The following is a 17,133-nucleotide window of genomic DNA, read 5'->3' as shown; positions in this document are numbered from 1 at the left end:
TGTAGCCTCCACCCTCCCCCACCCCCCCCACCTCCCCACCCCCCCACCTCCTCACCTCCCCACCTCCCCACCCCCCCACCTCCCCACCCCCCCCACCTCCCCACCTCCCACCCCCCCACCTCTCCACCCCCCCCACCCCCCACCCCCCCCCCACCTCTCCACCCCCACACCTCCCCACCCCCCCACCTCTCCACCCCCCCACCTCTCCACCCCCCCACCTCCCCACCCCCCCACCTCTCCACCCCCCCACCTCCCCACCCCCCCCACCTCTCCACCCCCCTCACCTCCCCCACCCCCCCACCTCTCCACCCCCCCACCTCTCCACCCCCCACCTCCCCACCCCCCCACCTCTCCACCCCCTCACCTCCCCACCCCCCCACCTCTCCACCTCCCCACCCCCCCACCTCTCCACCCCCCCACCTCCCCACCCCCCCACCTCTCCACCCCCTCACCTCCCCACCCCCCCACCTCCCCACCCCCCCACCTCCCCACCCCCTCACCTCCCCACCTCCCCACCCCCCCACCTCCCCCACCTCCCCACCTCCCCACCCCCCACCTCCCCACCCCCCCACCTCCCCACCCCCCCCCCACCTCTCCACCCCCCACCTCTCCACCCCCTCACCTCCCCCACCTCCCCACCTCCCCACCCCCCCACCTCCCCACCCCCCCACCTCTCCACCCCCGCCACCTCTCCACCCCCTCACCTCTCCACCCCCCCACCTCTCCACCCCCCCACCTCTCCACCCCCCCACCCCCCCACCTCTCCACCCCCCCCACCTCTCCACCCCCTCACCTCCCCACCTCCCCCACCTCTCCACCCCCTCACCTCTCCACCCCCTCACCTCTCCACCCCCCCACTTCTCCACCTCCCCACCTTCCCACCCCCCCACCTCTCCACCCCCCCACCTCCCCACCCCCCCACCTCCCCACCCCCCCACCTCTCCACCCCCCCACCTCTCCACCCCCCCACCTCTCCACCCCCTCACCCCCCACCTCCCCACCCCCCCACCTCTCCACCCCCCCACCTCCCCACCCCCCCCACCTCCCCACCCCCCCACCTCCCCACCCCCCCACCTCCCCACCCCCCCACCTCTCCACCCCCCCACCTCTCCACCCCCTCACCTCCCCACCCCCCCACCTCCCCACCCCCCCACCTCTCCACCTCCCCACCTCCCCACCTCTCCACCCCCCCATCTCTCTACCCCCCCACCTCCCCACCTCCCCACCCCCTCGCCTCCCCACCTCCCCACCCCCCACCTCCCCACCCCCCCACCTCTCCACCCCCCCACCTCCCCACCCCCCCACTCCCCACCCCCCCACCTCCCCACCCCCCACCCCCCCACCTCCCCACCCCCCCACCTCTCCACCCCCCCACTCTCCACCCCCTCACCTCCCCACCCCCCACCTCCCCACCCCCCCACCTCTCCACCTCCCCACCTCCCCACCTCTCCACCCCCCCATCTCTCTACCCCCCCACCTCCCCACCTCCCCACCCCCTCGCCTCCCCACCTCCCCACCCCCCACCTCCCCACCCCCCCACCTCTCCACCTCGCCACCTCTCCACCCCCTCACCTCTCCACCCCCCCACCTCTCCACCCCCCCACCCCCCCACCTCTCCACCCCCCACCTCTCCACCCCCTCACCTCCCCACCTCCCCACCTCCCCACCTCTCCACCCCCTCACCTCTCCACCCCCTCACCTCTCCACCCCCCCACCTCTCCACCTCCCCACCTTCCCACCCCCCCACCTCTCCACCCCCCACCTCCCCACCCCCCCCACCTCCCCACCCCCCCACCTCTCCACCCCCCCACCTCTCCACCCCCTCACCTCCCCACCTCCCCACCTCCCCACCTCTCCACCCCCTCACCTCTCCACCCCCCCACCTCTCCACCTCCCCACCTTCCCACCCCCCCACCTCTCCACCCCCCACCTCCCCACCCCCCCACCTCCCCACCCCCCCACCTCTCCACCCCCTCACCTCCCCACCTCCCCACCTCTCCACCCCCTCACCTCTCCACCCCCCCACCTCTCCACCTCCCCACCTTCCCACCCCCCCACCTCTCCACCCCCCACCTCCCCACCCCCCCACCTCCCCACCCCCCCACCTCCGCATTCCTTTGCGCTGCCGCCCTCGTCATCCTAAAGACCCACCTCGCCCCATTCCGTTCGCTCTCCCCCCCACCCTCCTCTCTCTCCGTGCGTGCGCCGTTCATATTTTTTTCTTTTCCCTCCCGCCTTGGCCGTTTGGCCTCTCTCGCGTTCTGTCCGTGTTCAGCGAAGAGCCACCCGTCAGGTGTGAAGGAAGCGTGGCTTGGTGACGCACGCCGCGTTGCGCAATCGCCGCGTCATCGCAAAGCACAAACAAAGTTCTCCCCCGTGTGCAGCCTCCCCAACGGAGTGCTGGGGCAAGGGCTGTTGTCGAGAACCGATGAAGGTCCCGGACGGCGCTCGCAGGGATGGTGTGGCCGGCACCACGCCAGCCTGCCTTTGTCTCTCACCAAGTGCTGATGGTGTTTACCAGAGGTCGCAAACGGGTTTTGATTCCTTACCCGTACCCGGCCGCACCAGGGTCGCAAACGGGTACCCGTACCCATACCCGGCCGGGTACGGGTAGCCAGGTATCGGGTAGGGTACGGGTATCGGGTACCCGGTTGCGACCTCTGGTGTTAAAATATATATATTATTCAATGTATTTTCTCTGGTAAATATAAATATCAACCCCCACGGGGTCCCGGAGGAGTGGTGATTGTCTCCTATTCACTGCCCCCCCCCCCCACTGCACCCCCCCCCCAGCCTTGGATTCAAATATGAGCGACTGTTATTGGTCGTGAGCAGGAATCGAACTCGGCTCGTGGGGCTTATAGAGCGGTGTAAGAATCGCTGTACTACCACTCCCCAAATGCACATGCAAGGTACACGAGGGGGGTGGGTGCTCAGCACTACGCCCAGCTGCCTTTTTCTCCCCAGTGGCGATGTTTTTACACACCGCACCAGGTACTCATTTGAGGCTGAGTCGACCTAGGGGAGGCCCAGGACCGGTTCAGATAATCGTCAGCGGTGTTGGCCGTGAGCGGGATTCGAACTCAGGTCGCCGGGTTTTGTGCGCGCACACACACACGCACGCATTCCCACACACACACAGAGACGCATGCGTATACACACACACCCAGAGAGAAAAAGACACTCCTTACACACAAAACAGTCACTTAAATCGCTCGCCCAATTGCCACGAGGTCTTCCGGCTGTCGCGCACCAAAACAAAACACGACTGTGCAGTCGGTGACGAATTGTTAATTTCATTGCGTGCGGCAGCTGGCAGAGTTATTTTATTATTTTTATGACATTACAATGCGTTTGTTCTAAAATTCATCATCGTTATTAATAACTTGTTTTTTTGGCGGCGCGAAAACCTGCGCAGATTTCTCCGCGGTCAGACGGCTTGGCAGTTAGCGGGGGGATGGTGGGAGCCCACTTTACCCTCAACTCAACCGTTTATCATCAATCATCATCCTTGTTCCAGGGTGGATAAATTAAGTGTACCGGTTTTGCTATGTTGTGAAACTGACCCTTTCCATAGGAGCGTGGAATTTCCGCCACCGATTCGGAGCGGCCCAGCGGGACTGAAAAGCACGCAGCAGGCAGATGCGTTGCGATCGGCCGGTCTACGGCTTCTAATATTGAACGCAATTGTCAATCATCGACCGAATGAAGGTTTTTTTGGGGTTGTATCGCGTAATTGTCAATGTGCCGTTAACCCGCCGTCACCCGACGCAGCCAACTAGCAAGGTTTGTCACGTGACCAAAACGGGCTGATTAGCCCTTACTTCAGCGCATCGGCGTGACGGCGAGTAAGCCCACGACATCTACAATCGAGGACTGTCACGTTTCGCTGGTGATTTACAATGGGATTCATCGGGCTGTTTTTTTTCTCCAGAATTGTGAGGAAGTCTTCCTGCTTTCGCTCTTAACAGCGCAAGCTGTGAGCCTATCAGGGTGCAAAGATCAGAGGGGGGGGGTGGGGAGGTTTATTGTAATCACAGAAATTACAAATGGAAGAAGACTCCTTCGCAATTCTCGGTCCGATTTCTGCCGTCTCATTTCCGTCGTTTAACCGCCGGGATACTCTGCGGCAGAGCGAGCGGCCCGCGATCAAAAGGTCGCAAGTTCAAATCGTGGTTGGTGGTTTCACTCGGCCCATCAGCCCTCCGGTGCAGATAAAATGACTACCGCTCCATGGGGATGTCAACAGCGGTTTGCCCGATGGAATAGACCCGCCCCCGCCGAAGCAATGTGTTAATTTCCGCACGGGAGACGATCACCGATACGTCGATGCCGCATGTGATCAGGAAATCACTTTCGACATTTGATTCTTTGTTCAGCCTGGTAAAAGGGACTTAAAAAAAAATTCTTGACGAGCAAGTAAAAACACTGTGGACGATCTTTTCGCGATCCACCAACCCCCCGCGTTGCAGGCAAACCCCCGCACCAACCGCCACGGTCGCCGACTCGACGTGACGGGGGGGTGCGGGGGAGGGGGGCCGTGAGCCCAGGCGTGTATTTTGCGAGCGGGCAAAATGAGGATTTATGAACAACCGCTGGGCCCGATGGTGATGTGCGGTTTAATGACGCCACGCCCGAGCGCACGGGCCAGCCACGCTCTTGCTCTAAGGAAGACGGACGCTTGCCGTGCGGCAGGAGAACGCCTGCTGCACGGCGGCGGGATTGGGGGGGGGGAGGGGGTGAGATGCCACAAAACCATCGTGCGTTCGCGTAACGTACGCACACGTATGTTGTTACGTGGCCGACCGCGTTGATCGGAGGTTGGTGGGGGGGACAACAAACGAAACACAAAGCGCAGTGATTAAAGAATGAGTTTTCAGTCGAGATTTAAAAGTGCGTATCTCCCAGTGGAAAGGAAGAGCGTTCCAGACGGCCGCAGAAGCGCATCTGAAAGCGCCGCGCGATGCGGTGACGCATCTTTGTTCGATGGCCAGCCTAAACCCGCCGCCGCCGCTGCAGCTGCTGTCAGGATGACCGACGTTCGCGTGATGGTTTATGCTCGCGTGATAGGGTTACGTGGAGACCCATAGTCTGCCAATGAGACCCATAGACTAACATGGAGGTCCATAGGCTGACAATGAGACCCATAGGTATACACAGAGACTCATAGGCTTGCGTAGAAGCTTCTTGGGCTTCAAAACTGGCCATTAGATCAAAGCTTTACCCAGAGCGATGAGGACTATGTATCTGTAAATATGCAAATTAATTTTGCCCTGACAATCGCACGCTGCCTCCCCCGGACGGACGCCCGCCTGCGTGCGCACGAATCTTCTTCCACACTTGCTACCTTTTATTTTGACCCTGAAGCTTGACCCTGAAGGTTGACCCTGAAGCTTGACCCTGAAGGTTGACCCTGAAGGTTGACCCTGAAGGTTGACCCTGAAGGTTGACCCTGAAGGTTGACCCTGAAGGTTGACCGGCGGGCGACGTGGCCGCGCGTTTTTGCGGAGGCTCGCACGGTTCAGAAGCGGCGGCCGCCCTGGTTAATACTTGCTGTGGGGGGGCTCCGTATTAACCCCCAAAAGGACGACGCGTCGTTTGGAGGTCCCGTGGGGGCGGTATTTACAATAAAAAGAGCGTGTCACGTCGCCAAGTTTGAAATTGTACTTTTAAATGTCCTAATTGGGTAAATACACATCGCAGCGTCGCGCCCCCCCCCTCTCTCCGCAGGCACCACGCCTGGCCCTGAAGCGCAGCGTCGCCGCCTTCTCCGATAGCGTCGCGCCGCTAGGGCAGCGCGAACACCACAAACCGTTCGGATCCACGGACGACTTGACAGATTTTCTACGTGTCTATTCTTGTTGTATTTCCGTCCAGCAGAGGATGCCGACTACAACGCGTTTGGAACCAACAGCCTCTTGCGCAAGAAGAAGGTCGGCCTCCCGGGCCTCCCGGGCCTCCTCCACCCCCGAGACAAGCCGCGGCCCCACCGAGACATCGGCCTCCCGCAGGACTTCCGTCCCGTGTCCTCCATCATCGACGCCGACATCCTGCCCGAGAACGTGCGCCGAGTGAAGCTCTACAAGCAGGTACGGGGGCAGGGACTGGGCAGGTACGGGGGCAGGTACGGGGCAGCGATGGGGCAGCGACTGGACGGGTCAGCGGGGATATTGCCAAGGGCTCTTGGGAGAGTCTCCCCCCCCCCCCCGTCTCCCATCTGTGTCCTCATCTCTCGCCCCATCTCCCCACATCGCATTTTAATATTTGCCTGTCACCTCTATCTCACCCATCGCCCTGTATCTCCCCATTGTCATTGTCTCACCCTGTCTCCACCGTGTCTACCCCCCCCATTCACCCATGTCTTCGTACATTTTATTCCGTAATTACATCTCGCACCTCATTTTGTGTATCCCTTCATCTGCCCATGTTCGTCCCCTATCTCTGCTCGCCATGCCCCCACGTCTCCCCTATCTTTCCATCTCCTTTACATCTCCTCATCTCATCGAGTCTCCCACGGGTCTCTCCCATCTCTCCTCAAACAATATCCATCTCCCCACATCAACAACAACAACAACAACATAATCATCTCCCCCTCCTATCCCCTCTGCCCTATCGCCCCCCCCCCGCACCTCTCACCCGCAATCCCCCACCAGGGCTCGGAGCGGCCTCTCGGCTTCTTCATCCGCGACGGCACGAGCCTGCGCGTGATGGCGCGCGGCATCGAGAAGACGCCGGCCGTCTTCATCTCCCGCCTCGTGCCGGGAGGCCTGGCCGAGAGCACCGGCCTCCTCGCCGTCAACGACGAAGTGCTGGAGGTGAACGGCATCGACGTCGCCGGCAAGACGCTCGACCAGGTCACCGACATGATGGTGGCCAACAGCCGCAACCTCGTCATCACCGTGCGGCCCGCAAACCAGCGACCCGCCGCGGCCGGCGGCACGCTGTCCGGCGGGACGGGCACGGCGCCGTCCGCGACGTCCTCCTCCTCGTCTTCCGGCGCCGGTGGCGCCAGGGGGGGGCGTGGGGGGGGCGGTGGCGGCGGCGGCCGCGCGGAGCAACGGCGCGCCGGCCGTCGAGCGCCCCGCCCTACGTCATCACCAACTACACGGACGAGGACAGCGGCGAGGAGAGCGACGAAGACCTGGTGATAGATTCGGCGGCGGCGTTGTCGTCGTCGTCGGCGGCGCCGTTCTCCCTGGAGCCTCTGCCGCTGTCGCCCAACGGGGAGCTGTCGCGGCGCTTCCAGTCGGACGCGGAGCTCAACGGAGGGGCGCAGGCGGAGAGGGCCGGGGGGTCGCGGGGTGGGGGCGGGGGCGGCGGTGGCAAAGCGCCGGCGGTTGTGGCGAGAGGGCACGGGAACGGCGGCGCGCTGCAGCGGGGCAGCATGGAGGAGGATGGCACCGTTATCACTCTGTGACGGCGGGAGCGCGTGGTGGCGGGGGCGTGGGAACGCGCGTGTGTGTGCGCGCGCGTGATTTGAACTTTGACCTTCGAAGGCTGCGATGGCGGGAGGTGCTGTGAGGTCACTGCGACCGGGTGTGCGCGGGGGAGGAGGCGGCGACGTCGTTGTCCCGTTGAGAGATCTTCTGTACGGTGGTGGTGGTCGTAATCACGTCGTCGTCCGTCACTGTTCAGCGTCGTCACCGTCGTTTTTAAATTTTCACTTTCCGTAAATTTCCTCTCGTCGTAATCGTTATTTTGATTCTTGTCGTATCGATCATGTTTGTCGTTAATTGTCGTCGTCGTCATCGTAATCATTATCGTTTTTGAACGTCGTTGTTTTAGTCGTTTTTATTGTTCGTCAGAGTTATCACGTATTGATTATCAACGTCTTGTCGACGTTGATGCCCATCGTCACATCCATTGCCGCCGTCGGCATCATCGTCAGAATAATGATGATCGTCGTCGACATCATCATAATGATCATCATGATCATCATGATCATCAGTGTCGTCACCATCTCTGTTGCGATCATCTTCTTTGCCATTATTGTTATCGTATTCATTGCCCATCTTCATTCTCACGTCATCATAATCATCACCATCTTCATCATCAGTTGTCCTGATTGTCATCATCATTATCATCGTTAGTACGAGACAAGCCGACGACTTCTACACAAAAGCACAGCCACTGTGGCTACTTCATCTCTTTATTACATTGAGTCTTAATATCATGATTATTATTATTTCCCAATCGAGTCTCCTCGTTAGGTGACTTTCTCTTAAGTAATGTGCAGCACTGCTACTGACGCACGCGCTCCCAGCTGGTTGTCTCCCCGGTATCGGCAAAATCGTCGCCTGCCGTTTCCGTGAAGACGTTTCTCGGATAACAAACAAATGATGGTGAAATTTTTGTTTTTTTATAATCGTCTGTCGTTAACGGCTCGGTGGGGGGGGGGGGGGGGGCCCGCTTGCGCGCCGGCACCGTCGGCCTGCCGGAACGTTCTCCTTCACCTCCGCCACCGTCATTCGTCTTTTAAAGAAGTAAAATAAATAGAATCCCCTTTGTCCACTAGACCGCCGAGGGTTCTGGGTGGGCGGTCGAGTTGCCCGTGGCATGGCGACCCCCCCCCCTCCCCCCACACGCGGTTACGTCGTAAGGCCATCGTCGTCATGTTGCGGTTAGCCGTAGCTCATTTTATTTATCACAGATCTTTTACGCCCCGATAAAATATCTATGAAATTACAAGCACAAAGCACCGAAGTTCTTACTCATTAAATAGCTTTTATCCGTTAAAATTCGTCGTGCTTTGGGAGCAATTGAAGCAGTTTTGTCGCGAATTCAAATTATGTTTGGCGTACACTGACAGGCTCACCCCGTACGTGACGAGCTTCACAGATTTGTAACTTGCCAAGTGATTAGAAGGCTCGTTCGGCCGGCTCGCGTTGAGCGAACTGTTGGCCGAGAACATTTAAAATAAGCGAACCTTTCTTTTTTCAGCGGAATTAACGGGGCGCGTGAAACAATAGCGATAGGTACGTGAGATGCAAATTTACTGTGCACGGTTACGGTGTAACGCGGGGGGAATCGCCCTATCGGGAGATTTTATATCGCTCCGCGAGAAATTATTTTGGCGGCTGGCCGAGGCGGCGGAGAGGAGGGGGCGGCGGTTGCGATGGCGGAGGAACGGGTGGCCAGCCTGACAGGCCAAGGACAAACAACAACAGACAAACAAACAAACTAAAAGATGAGCGAAACGGGGCGCGATGATTTGAAACAAAAAGGGCTGTGCTTTCCCGTCGCTGGGGGGGGTGGGGAAGATATTTTCCACTGTTTTTAGAGATGTATATTTTTGTAGCGGTCGAGATTCCAATTCCACTAAAGTGCCGGCAGCAGGATTAGTAAGTGGGGGGCGGGAGGTGGGATGGGGGTGGGCGGGGGGGGGAGGGGTGGGGTGGGACATGACACTTGGGCCTTGAAGCGGAGGATGGGGGGTCGGTGAATTTTTTTATCCGAATAAAATGCAATGATGTGATATCGGTACTGTACAACGTGTACGCAAAGTGTGCTGTGTGTGTGTGCACGCGAATGTGTATCGTGCTTGTGTGTGTGTGTAGGGGGAGCGGTAGTGTAGCGCGCTACGAAGCCGGGGTCACCCGAGTTCGATTCCCGCTCAGGGCCAGCACCAGTGACGATTATTTGTACCGGTCCTGGGCCTCCCCTAGGCCGACTCAGCCTCAAATGAGTACCTGGTGCGGTGTGTCGCAAACATCGCCACTGGGGAGACAAAGGCGGCCGGGCGTGGTGCTGGCCACCCACCCCCCTCGTGTGCCGTTCCAGGCCTTCATAGGTGCTCGCTGACAGCGCTTGCCCCAACAGTCTGTTAAAGCTCCGCGGGGGGATCTTTGTTTTTGTTTGTGCGTGCCACACGTGCGGCACACGCGTGCGTGTCGTGAGGTGCGTTGATCCTGCGATCATTTGTGTATCGCCTGTGCTCAACCTGTGTTGTCGCGCGTATGAATGCTCGTGCGTGCGCGCCGTTGGGCGCTCCTGCGGTGATGGAAACGAACCAGCGATTGCAGCGCGTGGGTATAATCGTCAACGGCGACGCGTGCGTCGTGTCCGAATGTTTTTTACGCGTTGGGGAAAGAATGATCGCCCCTGCCTGACGATGCGCCCGCAGTTGGTCTTGTAATCCCGTTAGCGTGGAATCGCCGATCCACGTTGCCTTTGTGCACGCGTACACCGTGAGAGAGTGTGCGTGTGTATACCGCTCTTGTGTGTACCGTGTATGTAAACACGCAGACGCACACGCGTGTACTGTGTGTGTATACCGCCTAACTGTATACCGTGTATGTAAACACACAGACGCGTGGTACCGTGTGTGTGCACCGTGTACCTCACCGGCTCTTCCAAATTGACGGCTTTAAAGTCGCGATTGAACAAAAGCAAACGAAAAGAGAGAACCCCCCCACAATCCCCACGTGGCTGTGTTAAGTAAATCAAATCAGCTTCTTACGGCTTAGTAGTAATGAACAGAATAATGAACTTCGTCTTTTTGTTTAAAAAAATGTTTTTCTACCCGGCAAGCAAAGAGCGCGGCGGGGAGGGACTGCGTGACGATGTAGCCGGAGCAGCTCCCCACTACCCCCCCCCCCCGCTGCTCGCTGTTATCGTTGACGTGCGTGGGGGCCGCACGCGTTTTTCCGATCGCGATCGCCCCCGCCGCGACGCGTTGACCGTTTCATTTTTTTTGTCCGTTTAACTTTTTTTCTTCATGAAAACCCAACGACGTAGTTTCGCCGTGCGGTCGCGCGCGCGGGCGCACGCACGCACGCACACATCCCGTGGTGGCCGTGCGGGCGATCGCCGCGTAACTTTTTAGGCAATAAAGCTCATTGAGCCAGGTCTTTTTAAGTAACCTCCTAAGGATTTTTTTTTGTTTGTCGGTGTCGGAGTCCGGGTGGGGAGTGTGTTCTGGTACTCGTGTTTTTTTATAATCTCCCCGTTTTACTCCCACCGGCACACCGGAGCCGAGCCATCACGGAGCCCTCGCGCTCCGGGTTCATTCATTCTTTCCCCCACCACGCTGGCCGTTTACCGCGCCGGGCCGCGCTGGAAATAAAACGCAACGCGCCGAACGCACGAGAGACGTCTGCCTCCGGTGGCGGGGGGGAGGAGGGAGGGCCGGGGGGGTCAAGCAGGGTCTCGGCGCGCTCTCGGGGACGCGGCGTAGCGTTGTCGCGTGCGGCCTCGCTGTGGTACGCGGCAGCCCCGGTTCGATTCCTGACCACAGCGTGCATCTGAACCACCGGTGCTCATTCAGTCCCTGACGCTGGCTTCTGGAGCCTTCCTTCGGTCGACGCGGTCCACAGCGAGTCGCACGGCGCGGAAAACGTGGTCGCCGGTCCACGCGAGCGGAGCTGTGACCAACGGCAGCCGCTGTGCAACGCGAGAGCCTTCATCGGTGTTGGCTCGTGGCTCCCGCCACACCGATTAGACCAATATTGTGCACGCGCGCGCGCGCACGTATACAGGGTGCTTCAAAATGTATTTCACGCTTCTGAGAAATTTGCCTCCAGGCACTGGAGACCACCTGGAGAAGATTCCAGGCACTTGTTGACAATCATGGCGAACAAGTGGGGACTCTGACGTTTTAAAGCTATTAACATTGTATTTGTTTTGATTTAAAGCTTTCGTGACTGCAGGGATTCATGTTCCTGGTTCTTTCGGTAAAGTCACGTAGAAGGGAAATAATAAAATAATATAAATATAAAACAATACAAATTCTCACGACGTTTCGACTGCAACACAAGCAATCGTCATCATCAGGTGATGATCTCACCCTTTTTAATGAATCACCTTAAATGCGTGAATAAGCTATTAAAATACGTGGAAATTATCTCGGCGCTTTATCTCATTGCAGTCGCGTCGAGTTTCGGATGCGATTCGCGAATAGCCAAAGTCGCGGATGGCAAGTTCGTGAATAACGAAGGGAAACCGCGCAGCTTGAGATTCTCGGTGAATCGGTGACGCGACGCGCGGACACGCGCCGCGTTGGGGCCGTCGCATTGTCAACAAACGTTTATTGAAACGGAATAAACGGCGATGAACTAAACGACAACAACAACGACAATAGCCAGGGCTTAATTTCTCACTGGCTATTTTTTTTCTGGGTCAGTGTTGTGTTGGTGCCGTGACGAGTAGCAGCCACAACCATGGGGCAAGTCGATGTGCCGGATGCGGTGTGCTGGACGTGGTGTGCCGGGTGCGGTGTGCCAAGTGCGTTGTGCCGAATGCGGAAATGCGTTCAGGGTCGCGTTGTTCGACTGGAGTAGGTGAGACAAGACACTCGGGAGACACACAGCCTTTGGCGAGATCTACACTGGACATGGAAATCTTTTCCGTTAATCAATTTGAGATTAATACCCCGACGACGATGACGATATCAATGGCCCCGCTAAAAACTGCCTTGCAAAACTTGTGAGTGTGTGTATGTATGTTGAACTTCTTTCGCGCCGTACGTAGCCAATCGGGCGGTGCGGAGTGGCACAGCCAGCCAGCTCCCGGAGTCCCATCGTTAAACAACAAAAACAAAAAGTAGAGCGGCAATCTCCCCACGACGCCAATCGTTGCCGCCCGGGAGGGGTCCTTCCGAGAGCGAAAAAAATTAACCCGTAAAAACAAAGTTTTTCACTATAAATCCTTTATATGCGTGGCAGCTAGAGTCCTCTCGTCCTCTGGCTTGAGATGGCTGCCACCTATGGGTCAGATGATTGCCTGCCACCATTAAGCAATTGGTAATTAAATATAATTTATTTTTTCCTAAAAAGTGTAAAATTTGGGGGGGAAAAATTCACGAAAATAAATTGTCACGCACAACGAGTCTGTGTGCAAAATGTCAGCTCGATTGGATCACGGGAAGTGGGTTAAAAAACGACCGAAAGATTTGCACGGTCGTAAGCGCGCAAGCAAGCAAGCAAGTGAACTTAATGTAAAGGATTTAAAAACAACACCCAGCTCGGCTTGGAAGTGCAAAACAGCTGGAGGAACGCTCTGCTCGGCTAGCGCGTCTGCCCGCGTTGATTCAGTCACGTGGGACAGCGGTCAGCGTGCTGCGAAACCCCCCAGGGAGTTCCATCACATCGGTGTGCTGTGCTCGTGACGAATTGGCGTGGTCTGTTTACGTGGAAAACTTTAAACTTAATTTGGAGCTTTCGTGACTGCAGGAATTATTCTTTGGTTCTTTCGGTAAAGTGACGTATAAAGATAATAAATTAAATTAAATACTAGCATACGACGTTTCGATTGCAACAAGCAATCATCAGGTATAAATTAAATACATTACATTTCTAAGTATATTAGATTTGTGTTTCTATTTAATTTATACCTGATGACGATTGCTTGTGTTGCAATCGAAACGTCGTATGCTAGTCTTTAATTTAATTAATTAATTTATCTTTATATGTGACTTTACCGAAAGAACCAAAGAATAAGTGGAAAACTTTACTTGTTTGGTTGTGCCGTCGGGTGGTGGCGGGGTTTAACGACGCGTTTATTTTTACGCGATGTAACCAAGCAAAAAAAAAAACCCTCTTATGGATGATACTCTTAGGTTTTTTTCGGTAAAGTCACGTAGGTAAAAAAAGTAAAATTAAAAATAAATGCGTTGTTAAACCCACCACCACCCGACACAGCCAATTAGTAAGACTTGTCACGTACACAGAACGTGCCGATTCGTTACGGATTAGCTGTGGTGGGTGGTGGCAGGTTTAACGACATTTATATTTACGCTATCTAACCCAACAAACCTCGTGTATAATATTGGTCGCGAAAGCTCACGTGTTAAACAGAATCAGAATATTTATGCTGGAGGAACCCGATGTGCTATAAAGCGCTTTTTCACAAATATGAGGGGATCAACCGCCGTTTTTTAGTGGGGCCGAGTAATCAACGACGTAAATCAATCGATTTAAAGCTTTCGTGACTGCAGGAATTCATCTTCTTGGTTCTTTCGGTAAAGTCACGTAGAAGGGAAGTAATAAAATAATAAAAATAAAACATAATAAAATAATTAAATTTCGATTTAAAGCTTTCGTGACTGCAGGGATTCATCTTCTTGGTTATTTCGGTAAAGTCACGTAGAAGGGAAGTAATAAAATAATAAAAATAAAACATAATAAAATAATTCTCACGGCGTTTCGGCCACAACGCAAGTAGCCGTCCTCAGGTGGAGAACAGGTCCTGAGGACGGCTACTTGCGTTGTGGCCGAAACGTCGTGAGAATTATTTTATTATGTTTTATTTTTATTATTTTATTACTTCCCTTCTACGTGACTTTACCGAAAGAACCAAGAAGGCAAATCAATCGATTACATTTATATTAGGTCGATTAATCGATTTAAAAAAAAACATTTAATCGACCCAGCCAGGTTGTGGCGGCTTGCTCTGCACGTGGCACTGCCTGTAATGCGACACTGTGAAAGAGTTGGTGGATTACCGCACAGATGGGTTGTGAAACTCCCTTCCTAGTGGGTGTCCAGGAGGAACCGTACCCCCCCCCCCCCCCCCTGGCTCGCCAGGAGTAAGGCGGCACAGCGAATGAGAAATCCTTCTGTATGACGGGATAGAGCGTTGCCTCCTCGCACGCGTGGATTTTCTCCGGGTGCTCCGAGTTTTCTCGACGCGTGTGAGGATTCATTCCATTGGCCGAAATCGTCTTAAAATAAAAACCGCCCAATGTGGCGGCAGGGCCCTTCTGAAAATGAGTCGGTCCGTGCACTGAGTGTGACTTCCCTGGATAAAAAGAGCGCCGCTGTGGCTAGGAGATGTTAACTACCTCGCCTGGTATGCAGGAGGCCGTGGGTTCGATCCAGACCCTGACGACTGCTGTAAAGTTGGAGTTTGCGTGTCTCTCTCCCCCCGTGGTCGCGTGGATTTTTCTCTGGCTCCACCAGTTTTTCCTTCCACGCTTAGAATCAACGTCACGCGTTTCGAGTATTTGGCTGCTATAAATGTCCACGTGATAAGCCACTTAGTTGAACTATCATTTGTGACCAGGTCGCTTCTGAAAAACAGCTGTATAGCTCAGTTGGTCTTAGCTGGTAAAATAAAAATAGTTTAAATAAGTAATTATTGTTAATCGACGAATTATCCCAGATTTGAAGCTTTCGTGACTGCAAGGATTCATATTCTTAGGTTTTTTTCGGTAAAAGTCACGTAGGTAAAAAAATAATAAAAGTAAAATAAAATAAAAATCACGACGTTTCGGAGGAAACACAAGCTTCCGTCTTCAGGTGGAACTGTCACAGCACGATAGCTGTATCAAGTGAGATAAATTCTGTTTTCTTGGAATCTCTCTCACTTGATACAGCTATCGTGCTTTGACGGTTCCACCTGAAGACGGAAGCTTGTGTTGCCTCCGAAACGTCGTGATTTTTATTTTATTTTTAGTAATTAAATTTTTTTACCTACGTGACTTTACCGAAAAAACATAAGAATATGAATCATCCCAGCTCAACGTTCAACTCCTGACCCACTTTGCAGACGCGACAATCTGTCCCGGCGAAGTAAGTTGTCTTGGTGCAATATCATCCATCCATCCACGTGGTTTTTTTTTTGCTGTTGTCCGTGAGGTTAAAAACAATGACGAGGGTAGCGTTGAGTCTCGAGGCCTGGAGTCGTGGTGGTGGTTGTTGCTGGTAGGGTGAGACAAGAATTCGTGGTGAAAATGACGACACACCCGTGGCGCTTTTTGTTGATTTTAAAAGCTTTTAGCGCTTTCCTTGGGGTGTCGCACTGTGATCATGTACGCACGTCTGTTGAACTTCTCTCCCGCCGTACGTAGCCAACCGTGCTCATCGGAGGTGCGGTCCTTACCTACCTGTCGACTCGTAATCAATTAGGTCACGAGTTCAAATCCCGGTTCAGAGGGTCAACTGATCTCATCATCATCGCCAACTCGTCTCTGCTCGGTTATTTAAATGAGTTCCCCGCTCTGTGAGAATGTGGAGGTGATTGGCCTGCGAGTAAGGCTAGCTCCCGTTATGGGAATGTGGAATTTCAACCAATTCCAAAAATCCTGTCCCAGGCTTTCCGGGGGTCAACTGATCCCATCATCGACGCCAACTCGTCTGCTCGGTTATTAAAATGAGTACCTGCTCTGTGAGAATGTGGAGGTGATTGGCCTGCGGGTAAGGCTAGCTCCCGTTATGGAAATATGGAATTTCAACCAATTTCAAAAATCCTGTCCCAGGCTTTGCCACTTTTTTAAATATATTTTTTATTTTACAAGTGGGCAGTTACATAAATAATGTAACTCTACGGTAAGATATTCCACAGTAGACCTCGTAATGCAAATGCAACTGTGGTGGTGGTGCTGCTGCTGCTACTGATTCTCCATTGCCAGCGGCGCACATGCTACACAATTAGCAAACTCCAACACGGTCTTCATCTTCTTGGTTCTTTCGGTAAAGTCACGTAGAAGGGAAATAATAAAAATAAAACATAATACAATACAATTCTCACGACGTTTCGGCCACAACGCAAGCAGCCGTCCTCAGGTTAAGAACAGGTCTGTCGGAAAGACAGCGTCTGAAGAAACGTCGTGAGAATTGTATTTTATTATGTTTTATTTTTTTTATTTTATTATTTCCCTTCTACGTGACTTTACCGAAAGAACCAAGAAGATGAATCCCTGCAGTCACGAAAGCTTTAAATCGAAATTCAGATACGAATCATCAGTCCACGCGTTGGTCGACGTGGGGGGGGGGCCCTTCCGGACCGCACTCGGACCTACGAACTTCTGCACGCGCGCCGGGAAGGTGGTCTAATGGTGCGTTCCTTTCAAAATCATCAAAACCCTCCTCCACGACACGAGCTATATTCTCCCCCGAGACCGTGAATGGATCACCTTCAAAATGCAAGTCTTTAAAAAAAACTCGGCACACTCGTCAATACCACCGTGGCCTTAAAAGAATGGGAAAATGTATACTGTTAAAGCGACGCTACGGGCCAATGGGGCCTTCTCTCGGCTCTCCGCTGTGCAGGCCCATTGCCCGAAACGTCACCTTGTGAAACACATCGTCTCAGGGCCGCAGTGTTGACGACCGTGGTGGATTTCGATTTAAAGCTTTCGTGACTGCAGGGATTCATCTTCTTGGTTCTTTCGGTAAAGTCACGGAGAAGGGAAAT

At 54.9% G+C, this 17,133-nt stretch overlaps 1 protein-coding gene across 2 annotated transcripts in view; it reads left to right on the top strand.

Annotated features, from left to right (window-relative positions):
* PARD6B (par-6 family cell polarity regulator beta) overlaps positions 1–7,287 on the top strand; it is a 56,134-nt gene extending 48,847 nt beyond the window's left edge. The window contains exons 3-4 of one of the 2 annotated variants that reach the window (XM_078875736.1): positions 5,881–6,089; positions 6,654–7,287. In XM_078875736.1, coding sequence (XP_078731862.1) covers positions 5,881–6,089; positions 6,654–7,148 — 704 coding nt within the window. In that variant the 3' untranslated portion in view covers positions 7,149–7,287. Of the gene's footprint in view, positions 1–5,877; positions 6,090–6,653 lie in introns of both variants that reach the window. The other variant, XM_078875735.1, reaches the window with a different exon arrangement.
* Positions 7,288–17,133: the final 9,846 nt, after the last annotated feature.

This window comes from Lampetra fluviatilis, chromosome 42 (assembly GCF_964198595.1).
Source record: "Lampetra fluviatilis chromosome 42, kcLamFluv1.1, whole genome shotgun sequence".
Classification (NCBI taxonomy): Eukaryota; Metazoa; Chordata; class Hyperoartia; order Petromyzontiformes; family Petromyzontidae; genus Lampetra; species Lampetra fluviatilis.
The sequence above is the reverse complement of the archived record's forward strand: the minus strand, read 5'-3'. Positions and strand labels throughout refer to the sequence as shown.